Raw genomic sequence first — 12924 nt, forward strand, 5'->3', positions numbered from 1 at the left:
CTTCAATCCCAAATTCCGATTCGGGGTTGCCGCGCCAAAGGTCTTGCTGCCAGAAACCGGAGTTTACATTTCTGGAAGCTCGGATGACTCTTCAATAGCTTACAGGCGGCAGTGGCCACCTTGATTGAATGAAACCGAGCATAGACATCCCCGAACACCTGTCCGTCCTCGATCCGTTCGAGATGATCCAAGAACGGCGACCGGCCCAAGACCCGACGTATCTCTTCCTTCAAAGTATCCCGCACACCAGATATACGGACGCACCGCGTGTGACCCTCTTCGAAAACCAGCCGTGCCATACTAGCTGCCATAGGATAAGTTGGAGTCGGGACCAGGGTCACTTTAGCCTGTGTCGCTCCCAGGGCGAGACTACCGCCGGAATTTTTGACAAAGTCAACAGTATCTGCCTGGGTAACGAAGACGATGAAAGCGGTGTTTGACCCCGTGATAGATACAGTATCGAGGAAGTGCGCTGAGTAGATTTCGCCGGTGATTAGAGGTAAGAGTTGCTGCAGGGTCACGTTTGATGGTAGATTCTCAATAGTGACGGCGCGGTGTACATCTCTGTCACCTTCAGCGGGGATATAGCGCAAGCCAAACTGGAACATCCAGAGCTCAGTGGGAGATTCCTTGCTGACAATATTCGGGCGGTACAGCAACGCGTCGAGTTCTTCATCCGTAGTCTCAAAAACACTGGATCCTCGGATAGCCCATTTGATTGTACCATCCCACGGCACGAGCACTGGTGGTTTCATGGTGACGAACGGCTGTTTCTTGACGCACACCAGACGGGTTAACCATGGAGGTCGAACTTGGGTTATAGTGGTAGATGAATAAGAACGAGCACTCACTCTCTGGGGTTCCAGCACAGGAATGGACAGATTGTCGACGTGCTGGTCTATGAGCAGGCTCGTCGCTCTCTGTGTAGGCTCCTTGTGAATTGTGATCCGGACAACAGAAGGCGTTTTGATAGGTGACAGTGGCTGCAGGCTGGGGACTTTGATGTCGTCCAGTCCGCTGTCCAGGAGACTGGAGAGCGGAGCAGTATTCTGAGCACAAGGATTCACTGGAGCCAGCGCGGTCCGCTCCAGCTGCAGACTATTCTTATCCTTCTTGTGAGCCATGTCTTTCCGCTCGCACGTCTGAAGCATCAGGAATACATAAGATTCTATACGATAGACCACAAAGCAAAGAAACACTATGGTAATAAGTATTAAGACTAGAATGGTCCCCGAGTCACTCTGAGGACCATCCCGGTATGGCTGGGAGGGGCACCCTTCCATTTTGGGAAGTGGCGCTGGTAGTGGGCGTTTGGTGAAGTTGTTCACTGTCACAGCTTAATGGCGTGCTTCGTCACTAGGCAACCTCTCTTTTTGTTAGGTGTCAAGGTTATCGATGCGAGACTAAGAAGATTGTGTTGGGTTGAGGAAGTCAGAGTACTAATGGCCTTTATAGAGGATATTTCGCAGATCGCTACCGAGGTCTGTAAAAGAGAGAATTATGAAGATTAGAAGAGATAGAGTAAATAATGGCCTTTATATAGTAGTAGGATTCCTAGCAGAATTGCTACTAAGACATAGTATGCGGAGGGTAGAGTGAGGTCAAATAGACCTCGCCTCAAGGAAAGGTAGAATCATCTACTAGAGAGACATCTGAAGTCCTCGTGTGGCCATTCGAGCAAAGAGGCAAGCACTTTTTCTGAGTATACAACGTGCCTTGGGTGGTGGTGGTACTACAACCCTAGTGTTGGGCGGGAGACCAACAGCTTCTACAAATGACCACCCCTTGACGGCCTCTTGATATGTACATAGTAAGTTCAGTAGAGTCAGGCCTGCTGTCTGCGCTCGCGTCATATATGGAAGTAGCGCAGTCAGCGGGACACACTCTGCAGGTACAATACATGCACCTCTCCCAGTAGCATTGGCTTATGAGCAAGAATGATGTACAAGACGATTTTACCTGCTGGGCTACCCTAGAAATTCGCCCTGAGCCAATGCGATCCACGGCAAGTCTTCGGACCAGCATCGCTGCATCAGCGTACGAGCGCTTTGCATCTAGAGACAAAGTCAGACCTGTTAACTGCGCGAATAGCTATCGACTCACCTGTTTCATTCCTGTTTTTTCGAGGAAATCGAAACGCTCTTGGATTTCTGCTCGTTGCGCGGCATTCCGAGCTTCACAGCCCGCAGTAAACAACGGGAACAGAACTCCGACCTCTGCAGACGCACTCTGCCGGATGTCGCCTATTGCCTTGAAGAGCTCGTTTTCGGCCCCCGTAACCGCCTCAGAGAAGGGCGACGCATTTAGCACCCGGCGATGAAGGTGCAATAGCCCTGCATAGCGAAAGGCCCGGTCAGTGGCTAGAAAATCGGTCTTGCTCGGACCGAAGTGCGCTGTGTCAGCGTAGGCATAGGTTTCCAAAGCGCCAAGATCCGCTATCAAGGATTCGGCTTCAAAGACAACACCTGGTGATGGTTCCCAGTCAGGAAGAAAGACTCCGTTTTCATCGAAACGCTCATTGTCACACTCATGAGTCAATCTTCCCAGCTGCATTAGAAACAAGCCAGTCTTGGGCGCAAATCCACTGAAGCAGTCAACACAATATTCGCCATGCGTTCCTGCATCAGAGCAGACAGCTAGAACAGATTGATATGCAGACAATGGTGGTCCGCTTTTCCGGCACGACAGAGCGCCCATGAAATCGAGATATCCCAGCCAGCGCGTGAGAAATGCGCCGACACGGTTTCCAGGGTATGACATCTGCTCTTGTCGTGCCAGATACAGATCCCGAGCAAGCTTCAAGTGACTTTGCCATGGGATGGGCACTTCAAACGTGCTGGGAGATATGATTTTCAGAGAAAGAAGCATAATGGCAGTCGCAAGATGACTGTCGGTCACCTTCTCACGGGGATCCTCAAGCGCCAAGCGCAGAGTGGGAAAGACATTGCTCACCCAGTGTGCAATTCGGGTTGCGGGCTCAGGATGGCCCAGATACCGCGCCCGATGACTAGCGGAATATGCCAGCATCAAGTTTAGAAGATTAGAGTCGCCAATTGCCACTAATTAGTTCATGTCAGTAAACGCGCTGAGTAGAGTCATCTAATGGTACGTACTGGTCGGTAACACCGAGATGAACGGGTTATTTTCGCAATCATGAGGAACCAGCATGCGACCGGTATGGTTGAGAAAGTGGTGGAAATACATCAAGTTAATTGGCGTCTTCACGAGTGACGGTGGCAACGGCGAAAGATACCGCGGTATATTGATTGGTACCGGCGATGCATAGTAGCTACGCTTGTTGCAGTCAGATCCATCGTACTTTGCATTCTCTGTATGCAAACCTTCCGAGTTCGAAGCGGAAGGTCGACTGTCCGAGTTAATCAGATCCAAAGCGTAGTTGATGTCAATGGCGGAATGATCGTCGTTCTTGTTGAGATCGAGATCCGGGCGCCCGCAATCCAACCCGTAATTGTCCGTGACCCTGGTCAGATAAGCTTGCCATCTCTTTTCCGACATGGAAACATCCTCCGGTTCCGATAGGCTCTGGCCTGCACTGTCAGCAGCATGGGAAAGGTATGCTGTGCGAGAATAAACCCCATCGGATTGGCTATCAGGATGCAGAGGATCGTTCATGATCTTGCTGAAGAAGTTCTCCGTATGGACGGCTGGACCCGCCTGCAGCGCTGGGGCCTCGTGAGCCAATCCTGACGAAAGCAAACTTGCTTCTGCCGACCCTGGCGATGCCGCATTCTGAGCAGAAGATGATGCATGTGCCTGGAAGTCTCCATAGATGCTCATCACATCCGTAGACGAGGAATAGCTAGAAAACTCGGTACGAGATTCGGGCATGTGATTGGAGTCGGGCGGGGAATGATGGAGATCCGATGTATGTCGGAGGAACGAGATGGGCCTCGATATCGTGGCAGAGGAAAAGTTAAAAGCCGCGAATGAACCGATAGTCGAGTTCGTATCTGCAGGCGATGGGTATGAGATGGTGTCCAGCGATGAAGGTACAGGCGGGGAGAAAGCGAGCAGGGTCTCGCTCGACGAGGATGTGGCTAAATCGGGGGACAAATCTGGCCATGGGGAGGTCGCTTCTTGATCTTGCGACGTAGCCCCCATGTCTACAGAGGTCTTGCCATTTGTACAGTTGGATTCATTATTTAACTGGCCAAAGGCAGTCGGAGTTTCATGGAGGATATCATGTAATCCTTTAGGACTGGTTGTGGATGTTCCTATTTCCATTCCCCCTGCAAGTCCGACATCCCATAGCAAGTCCCCTGCAGCTTGATCTGGCACAGTCGTTCCGTCTCGCATGGAAAAGGGTGTGTATGACTGGACTGGACTCGGGGCATCCGGATGGTATTGGTTCGATGGCGAGAAACTGAAGGTGGCATAGTGGCCCGGTGGACTACTGGACTGAGAGCTGGGGGAGTCTACAGAAGATTTTCTCCGTGTCCTCCCGCCCCAATTCAACCTGATGCTATAGTCACATGGTTCATTTTGGCGTCGGCAGTTGAGGCACGACGGCTTCTCCTCTCCACTGCATGAAATTAGCTTCATCGTCAACACGAAAACATAATGACGTAACGCTCTCGGTGAAAAGCAGTTTTGATAGCAAAAGAAAAAGATTCAGGGTATAGACAAACCATTTCACCTTTCGGGCTTTGCATGGCCTGGGACTAGTTAATTGAAGATACATACAAAAGGTATCTGCAAACTCACCAGCAGCCCTTACGGGATCGTCGTTTCGGCTCTGGCGCGCCGGGTCTTCTGGGGCGAGGCATGGAAGTTCACACCCGATCTGGCTGAGGGATTAAATCCGACAAACAGCAATCGCGACCACAGCGATAAATGGTCCGGAATCTGAGATGGTTCCGATCTACCTTGCAGAGTAAGATCGCCATACAGACCGAGACAGCGATCACGATCTAGATAAGAGACTGAAGAAGGCTTTTTTCCTGCGTGTAGGGCGTTTCACCCAAGACGATAAGAAACGATAATCGACAAGACACCCACACCCGTTGTTCGTACTCATCGGGGTGTGGGGAAGAATCCACGGTAATCTATGTGGTTTAACAGCAACCCTACTAGTCGATCGACGCCGTTGTAAACTGATTTGTAGCCAAGAATTAGGGGGTATAGGGTGACGCTATTGTTGTTCAGGATAAGAAGCACAAGCCAGCAAAAATTTAGGGACTTTTGGAGTGAAGAAGAGAAGAAAGGGAGGAGTGGAAGTAATCACCGAACCAAGATACATGCTACACGAGACGGGCGGAGAAGACAAGCCAGTCAACAGTCATGAAGCCCACCCGATAACCAGTCAGTGGGGGGGAGACCATCGGCCGTCTCCATCAATCAGACCGGCCTGATAAGCCAAGGCCCAGCTGGTCCGGGCGGCGGGTTTCTCCGGTTCGCGGCGGTCTGTCCAGTTCAGCTGCGCCCAGCTTTACCCCGTCAGGCTTAGCTGCCCCCGGTTACTAAGGCCTCCCCGGAATAGCCGGGCATCCTAGTCAGCTCTTTAGATCATTGCATTAGTGAGATCCCTATCTCTCTTATTCATTTCATGCCTCTTCGGCAGTGATTGCAAGCTTCCGGGTTCTAACCGAGTGTCGTTCTAATTAATCGAAACTCCTTCATTTTCTACCTCTATCCCGCTTCCAGTATGGCGTCTTCTGGAACAGTTCAGTCGCTTCAGCGGCAACATCCCCTGCAGCGCCTGTCCAGCCCGTCCAGAGGCTTCTCGGCCTTGGTTCATGTGAGCACTTCCCCGAGTCGGTCACTCGTTCCTTGGGCTGATGTTTGTTCCCATGGCAGTCTCTAGGTCTAGCCAGCTTCTTCTTCTCGTTCAAGTAGTATGTTGAGTCCGTTACAGCTCGTGCTCCCCGTGCTCGGCCCGCCCACTAACCAGCCGTTCTCTAGCATGCACGAGAACCCCAATGTGGCGTAAGTATCCCATGTCCTTGCCCTGGAGTAACCAAAGATGTCATTGACCTTCATCGCAGTAATGAAGCATATGGTTGGCATTTCCAGTACCTGACGGTCATTGGGCTGACGCTGGCCACGCTCACCTTTACCGCCGGTCTGCTGGCGGATATGACGTTATCGGCTCGGCTATTTTTAGTCAAGAACCTTCTTTCTGTATGCAGCGCTCCAATGGAAGTGTTGATCAGCATCCTATATTGGGGGATCCGTTTGGTAATTTAATTTCTTCATGGACGATTGTAATTCCCCCTAACTGTTCAACAGATTGATAAGCGTTTGGTTGTTCCTGATTGGGTGATACTTCCCATGCATGCCGGTAAGTCGGACTCGTATCGCTTGAAGGAAGCTTGCTAATATTGCGACCAAGACGTCGGCTTCCATGCTATACCGTCTATCGTTCTACTGATTGACCTTCTTCTTCTTTCACCTCCTTGGACTATTACTGTTCTCCCTGCACTGGCTCTGTCCAGCACCATCGCTTTTGGATACTGGTTCTGGATCGAACGATGCTTCCAATACAATGGATGGTATGTCTTGTATTTGCTTCTATAGAAGTATAGCTCACTGACTGCACAGGTATCCTTACCCCATTTTTGAGGCTGTAGGATTCGAGGGTCGCATTGGACTCTTCGCCCTGAGCGCCGTTACAATGGCGCTGAGCACGGGAACTCTCAAATGGCTCTATGGCCGCGTGAACGGATACGGAACGAGCGCCAAAGCCCAGTCTCGCCCTGGAGCTATCAAAAGCAACGGCAATATTTAACCATACATCTTGAGTTGCAGAGTATAGCGGTGGGCCTACTCGATCTAGGCGAGATATAGTCAACACCACAGTATAGATGAGACGATATATACTACCAGCATATAACACTTCAGCCAATTGATTCGATATACGCGAGATGTTCTTGTTCCGGAAATATACAGTACAAAATTATGCATCTTCTTCACCTATTAGGCTCGATACCCCGCAAAGCGTTCTGAACCCCCGCACTCTTTAGCCGAGCTCATTCAACACCAAGAGCAAATTACATAACAGAAATAGTGCCTGCCAAACAATCAGCCTATACGATCTTCTTCGATTCTCAGAAATTTTGGTCCACTCTTCATTCTGAAAGCTACTCTGAGCCCCTGGTAAGAGTCTCAATACACTTCTTACTCAATGTCAACATTGCAATCTTCATTTCGGCCCCTATTTCACTCCCAGATCTACCGATCACAACCAGGCAGACTTCCCTCTTACAGAAGCACCACCAGTAGGCTTGGTGATGGAAACGCAAAATGGGAGCATAATTATTTGTACACCTAATTCTGACATGCATATCTATGTCTCCGCTTCACGACTTGGTTGACTTGCTTACCGACCATAGTGATGCCTTGAACGTTGCAGTATAGAGTAGAACAATGCCATATTATGCTGTACAGGAGAACTATCTATTAGTACTTTTAGTATCTGCTAAGAGCCAAGAGCAGTAGATATACTCTGTACTGCTATGTTTGACTAGTCATCTGGTCTAGCATGATACTTCCCGATCGAGTATTCTTTTCAAGAGCCCAAGATCATCCGATAGATCCCACCAAAAATGCTATAATCCGCCCCCGAGTTAATAGAACATATTACCTAAACCAAACCAAGGCAATTACAGCCATTGAGCACACTCATCACTCCAAACAAGCACTGCCCCTATATAGTCCATATTTACCGCGGCATCTCCCAATGAGGTCATGCCTCAGACCCGCTTACATAATCCCCAGCTTCACCCGCCGAACTTCAGAACGAATCAATCAAACCACCATCACCACAACATCCTACCACTTGCAACCCAACATCCATCCACCATGCACGCCCCCTCGATCAACGGGATGCGTACCGCCATGCTGAGCGGACGCCTCACATCCAAGACGCTGGGCCCCTTCGCCCACCCCAGCAGCTGCACCAACCCATTGTATCAAGCGCTCATTCAAGCTCGGACCGCAAGCACCAACACCTCCTCCATGCGAGTCCGCAGCACTCAGACCCTGAAGACCACCACAGCTCTGCGTCCCTCCACGACAACGCAGCTCCCCACCTCTCTGGTCCTCCGCCGCGCCAACTCCTCCTCCGCCGCCGCTGCCAAAAGCGAGGCCGTCCGTCTCGACTGGGACTCGTTCTTCAAGCTCCGCGCTAGCCGCCGCCGGTACTCGCTTGCCTCGTCGATCGTGAGCTCCCTGTTCACCACGGTCATTGGGGTGCAGGTTCTCTCGACGCAGGATCTGGAGTCCCTTGGCGCGCAGGTCATGGGTCTGGATCCGTTTGTGGTGCTGGGTATGGCGACGGCGGCGTGTGGTGCGGCGGGTTGGCTTGTTGGTCCGTTTGTAGGGAATGCTGTCTGGGGGTTGGTTTATCGGAGATACAAGCCTGCTGTTATGGTGGTGAGTTTCCTTCCTTGCTGGTTCTAAGTTTGTTATGGAAGTTTGAATGCTGATAATGGATTGTTGTGCAGAAAGAGAAGGAATTCTTCGACCGTATTAGACGCTTCCGTGTCGACCCGTCGTCTAACTCCATTGCTAACCCTGTTCCGGATTACTATGGTGAGAAGATCGGTAGTGTGCAGGGTTATCGCCAGTGGTTAAAGGATCAGCGGGCGTATAACCGCAAGAGACGTCATTTCATTGTTTGAAAGTTAGTTTAGTGGTTCTGGTTTGCATGGGATGCCTGTTTCCTTTGAGTGAGTGTTATTATGGCATTCTTGAGAACTGTGATTAAGTTCTCTTTGTTTGTACGAATATTCATATCAGTGAGCGATTTAAAATGATTATTGAATATGTTCACTTCTTCGCTATATCTACCTCCTTGTCTTCCACTCTTACAGCTTCGACTTATTCTGAACCTCCCTCCTCGGATCAATATCCACCTCCGCCCACCAAGGATAATATCCCGGCCCATCCACATCCAAATCACACTTGAACTCGGGCTTCCTCTTCTCAAAGAACGCCCCAACACCCTCCTTCTGATCCCTACACCATCACCTCGTCAGCACCCACCAATAACCACCAAAAGAAAAAGATACAACAAAAGAAAGAAAAACCTACTCAGAAGCAAACATATGACCCAAAACCCTCGACTCCAGCAAATGCGCCTCCTCGACACTCGCCGGCGCCCTCCACATCAACGCCCGATTCAACGCCCCAGCCATCGGACTCACCAGCTGGGCCATCTCACTCGCCAACTCCACCGCCCGCTTCACAACCCCTTCCTTAGTGGGAAATGTCTCGGCAAAGAGACCCCCGAAGTGCGGTGATGTAGGCGGGTACACTGCCCCCGTGGAGACGAGGTACATGGCGCGCGAGTACCCGATTAGTCGGGGGAGGAGGTAGCTGGAGCAAGATTCCATTGTTATGCCGCGGCGGGCGAAAACGAAGCCGTATTTGCTGGGGGTGTGGGCGATTCTATACCATATTATCTTAGTATATTATTATAATTAGGGATTGTGTGGAGCTGGGAAGAGGGGGAACATACCGAATAGCAGCAGGAAGAGTCATGGTCATACCGACTCCTACGGCGGAGCCTTGCATTGCGGCGATGGTGGGCTTGCGGCATCGGTGGATGGAGAGGGCGACGCGGCCGCCGCTGTTTTTATATATTCAATTATAGTTTAGTAGCTATGTTGTAGTAGTATAGATAGTAGTAGTATATGGGGGGTGTATGGTATCCCACCTATCGCGATAATCACGTAAGTTCAACTTCTCCTTCCCCTTCCCGCCTACACTAAATCCAATTTCGAGATCTGCTCCAGCGCAGAATGTATCTCCACTACCAGTCAGGATGATTACTTTCACGCGGGGATCGCGGTCCAGGGTGGTGAAGGCCCATTCGAGCTCCTGGGCCATGGTGGAGGTGAAGGCATTGCGTTTGTCGGGCCGGTTGAGAGTGATGATGATGACCGGGGTTGGGGAGGGGGTGTTGGGTGGGTGGTGGGAGAGTTTGATGTGGGTTGTTGGGTGGGATTCGTAGGATGGGGGGAGGGTGATGGACATGATGATAGTAAATTGGGATGCTGATGGATTGGGATGATTGATGTGATGATACTGCTCTTGTGCATTCACCTTGTCTTGCGATCTTGCTTTATGTACTCTGATGTATTTGGAGTATGTCTAATTGCTCGGTTATCAGAGTTTGTTTACTAAACGCTATGACAGTATGCTGGTGATGGAGGATGGATGATGGCGCCGAGGTCCGGGTATGACTCCGTGGATGTTGCTGAGTTTACCCCGCAGTTTTGGAAGACGAGTTGTTGGTTCTAAGCATGAGATTTGGGAGCTAAGTCTAATTCTGCATCTACTTACAATGGGAGATCTAGGGCAGCTGTAGCTGTCAGATGTGTCAGATATTGTAATCATTCTTGACCAATGTGCAAATAGAATTGACGGATGTTGTAATCCGGCGCCCCCCTCGATGCCGAGGTATGCACCCTCGGGAAACTGAAGCCTGACCCACACCTCTGGAGAAAGGATGACGGGCAAGGTGACAATTGGAAGGGCGTAAAGTTGTGGGATGAAGAAGTGAGGCGAAAGGGTGAAGGCTGAAGCGGAGAGGTGGAGTGGAAAGGTTTATGGCGAGGGAGTGAGCGGGAAACACAAGTAAAGATTATGTGATCAATAAGACCTGGGCACTATCTGCACAAGGCAATCTCCAAAGTCCGCACCCCCAAGGATGCCCGCGTTCACGCCAAGGGAGTCACCTTTTCAAATTCGTAGTAGAGTTCAACTGACGACGCTATGGCGAAGCCTAAAGCCAAAGCTAAGACCGATCCCAAACGCAAAGCCGACGTCGATTCGGATGGATCTGACATTAGTATACTACCCAAGTTTACATAGCTGTGGATTAGAGCTTACAAGTGAATACAACCTTCTTACGTATCCTACAGTAGGTAGGCATGACAACACTCCTCCATGGCTGTTTCCTGGCCACCTTTCCCTTCTTCCTGCCACCTTCCCTTTCCTTTCCAAACTTCGCCCCCATTAGCCTCCTGTCGTTGAAGCCACACCCGTTTCGCCCTTTTGCTTGAACTTCCTCGCGGTATCCAGCAGAAGCTGGTGCCAGTTTTGTTGTGATGTCGACACTTACGCCCAACAAAATAGCCTCCAGGGGACCTGCAGATGAGCTCCTCGACCCAGAGCGGCGCAGGATCATTGCCCAGATGTCCGCCTATATCGAACATGTAAAACTCCCTTCGACGGGATGGGCTCTCCTCTGGTTTACGAATCTCGCCATCTTGAGGAAATATCTCAAAACCTGTCAAGAGTCGGAGAAGTCGGAGGTTCCGATGGATGTGGCAGGTAAATTTACCAAGCGACACGCTCAAGGAAATAATCATGTCTTGTAAGTGATGTAACCGGTTATCCCATTGAGTACGAGCTAATGCAACACCAGGGAAGTGTCGGTCTAGAGGCTCACTTGCTTCTCAAGAGGGCGCAGAAGAACAAGACATTGAGAGGACTCCAAAGAAGCGCCAGCGTACTTCAGAAACCGCGTCCAGGATTCCCACACTCGCTGGCAACACCCGTCCTGCAGCAGTAGGTCCTCAAGAAACAACGAAGCAGCCGGCAGGCCGTAGCGAGTCAGCCAAGAAACTGGTAAGTTGAATTTACATACCGAACCAAACAAGATGGCCGTGTCAATTTCTCATTACCTGTTATAGTGTAAGGAACGAGATCAGAACGCTTGTATTCTCACCGGGTACTGTGAACCGCTAGAAGTAGCGCACATCTTCCCCTACAGCCTCGGCCAGAGGAAGAAAACAGAACTAAACATTTTCTTGGAAATCTTACGAATGTACTGGAGTAAAGAAACAATAAGCAAGTGGAAAGCACAGGTCTTAGGCCCTAATGGCACGGAGACCTGCTCCAACTTGATGTGCATGTCCAACCTCGCCCATAAACTCTGGGAGACAGCGCGATTCGCCCTAAATCCCTTGTCGATCAGCGAAGATAAGAAAGTTCTCAAGGTCAAATTTTTCTAGATGCCGATTTACAAGGTTTCGGACTCTATGTCGTCCAGAGATATCCCGAGTCCTTTCCCCGATGGCTGCGTGTCCTCTATAAAGGTGGAAGGCAAACCCAATACGAAACTGTTCGACATTCACACCGAAAAAGCCCTACGCTCTGGGGATACTCTCACTTTCAAGACAGACGACCCAGTCGGCCATCCACTCCCATCGATGGAGCTGCTCAATATGCAATGGGCTCTCCATCGAGTTCTTGCTCTAAGTGGTGCCGCTGATGCAACCGATGAAGAACTTGACCCCCCCGACCCCGATTGGCTACAGGTTGAAGCCACTGATGAAGACAGTGAGGAAGAAGTAGAGAGTGAAACGGAGGAAGACGACCCGGAGGAAGAATCGTGGGATGAAATGGTCGTGGAGAGCCACCAATCAAACTTCCCAAGCTGTGAAATTCGTCCGGCGTCCACTCTACCCAGATCCAGACATGATGACCACAAGGATCAAGAGGAGCAGACGGAGCCGGCGGACGCAGAAGTTTCCCTGCTTTTGAATTCCGGGACGCTAATATTCATTAGACGGATCATCGGCGCCATGCTTGTCTCGCTAACAACTTAATGTATTGAGCCCATGATAGGCAATATCATCATTCTTATACTCCATGATCACTTCATTCGTCGAGTTCAATATCAAAGAACACCGTGCTTAGCCTCAGTACTGTAGCTTTGGTGGCGTTGGGTCCCCGGGCCGCGATCCCCTTGTGCGCGTGTGGGTCCACGAATATGGAAGTAGTCCTAATATGGAGGACGTCTATATCCAAGTCTCTCGACAAACCCATATGGTCCAGGGCCCAACCAAAGGCGTGACCGGATCAAGATGGCGAAATAACCACCCAAGAAACGCGAATACTCTCATTCGAGCGTTGGTAGACGTTCGTGATTGAGAATATAGAAACTCCGTA

The 12924-nt window shown here is 50.5% G+C and overlaps 6 protein-coding genes across 6 annotated transcripts; 3 read left to right on the forward strand and 3 right to left on the reverse strand.

Moving 5' to 3' along the window:
* Positions 1 to 2: 2 nt before the first annotated feature.
* BO83DRAFT_394564 (uncharacterized protein) lies at positions 3 to 1124 on the reverse strand (the record flags this gene model as incomplete). Its single annotated transcript, XM_025533016.1, has 1 exon — positions 3 to 1124. The coding sequence occupies one exon, from the start codon at positions 1122 to 1124 to the stop codon at positions 3 to 5; it is 1122 nt and encodes a 373-aa protein (XP_025393039.1).
* A 459-nt stretch (positions 1125 to 1583) lies between these two features.
* BO83DRAFT_328008 (Zn(II)2Cys6 transcription factor) lies at positions 1584 to 5218 on the reverse strand. Its single transcript, XM_025528140.1, has 5 exons — positions 4726 to 5218; positions 4650 to 4676; positions 3114 to 4543; positions 2104 to 3059; positions 1584 to 2054 (listed from the first exon to the last, which is right to left on the reverse strand). The coding sequence occupies exons 1-5, from the start codon at positions 4785 to 4787 to the stop codon at positions 1968 to 1970; spliced, it is 2562 nt and encodes an 853-aa protein (XP_025393040.1). The 5' UTR covers positions 4788 to 5218; the 3' UTR covers positions 1584 to 1967.
* A 447-nt stretch (positions 5219 to 5665) lies between these two features.
* On the forward strand, positions 5666 to 6748 carry BO83DRAFT_350976 (putative integral membrane protein; the record flags this gene model as incomplete). The annotated part of the gene is made up of 7 exons (XM_025528924.1): positions 5666 to 5758; positions 5818 to 5855; positions 5923 to 5946; positions 6006 to 6198; positions 6250 to 6301; positions 6353 to 6512; positions 6562 to 6748. The coding sequence occupies 7 exons, from the start codon at positions 5666 to 5668 to the stop codon at positions 6746 to 6748; spliced, it is 747 nt and encodes a 248-aa protein (XP_025393041.1).
* A 1073-nt stretch (positions 6749 to 7821) lies between these two features.
* Positions 7822 to 8803, forward strand: BO83DRAFT_350978 (presequence translocated-associated motor subunit PAM17; the record flags this gene model as incomplete). Its single annotated transcript, XM_025528925.1, has 2 exons — positions 7822 to 8394; positions 8466 to 8803. The coding sequence occupies 2 exons, from the start codon at positions 7822 to 7824 to the stop codon at positions 8640 to 8642; spliced, it is 750 nt and encodes a 249-aa protein (XP_025393042.1). The 3' UTR covers positions 8643 to 8803.
* Positions 8804 to 8809: 6 nt separating this feature from the next.
* BO83DRAFT_328014 (enoyl-CoA hydratase/isomerase family protein) lies at positions 8810 to 10033 on the reverse strand. The gene is made up of 4 exons (XM_025528141.1): positions 9680 to 10033; positions 9482 to 9592; positions 9055 to 9411; positions 8810 to 8979 (listed from the first exon to the last, which is right to left on the reverse strand). The coding sequence occupies exons 1-4, from the start codon at positions 9997 to 9999 to the stop codon at positions 8829 to 8831; spliced, it is 939 nt and encodes a 312-aa protein (XP_025393043.1). The 5' UTR covers positions 10000 to 10033; the 3' UTR covers positions 8810 to 8828.
* Positions 10034 to 11075: 1042 nt separating this feature from the next.
* Positions 11076 to 12906, forward strand: BO83DRAFT_394569 (uncharacterized protein; the record flags this gene model as incomplete). The annotated part of the gene is made up of 5 exons (XM_025533017.1): positions 11076 to 11301; positions 11396 to 11598; positions 11826 to 11969; positions 12000 to 12500; positions 12673 to 12906. 5 exons carry the CDS (start codon positions 11076 to 11078, stop codon positions 12904 to 12906), a joined length of 1308 nt encoding a protein of 435 aa, XP_025393044.1.
* Between the last annotated feature and the right edge of the window lie 18 nt (positions 12907 to 12924).

The sequence above is a fragment of the Aspergillus eucalypticola genome, assembly GCF_003184535.1.
Source record: "Aspergillus eucalypticola CBS 122712 chromosome Unknown BO83scaffold_1, whole genome shotgun sequence".
Classification (NCBI taxonomy): Eukaryota; Fungi; Ascomycota; class Eurotiomycetes; order Eurotiales; family Aspergillaceae; genus Aspergillus; species Aspergillus eucalypticola.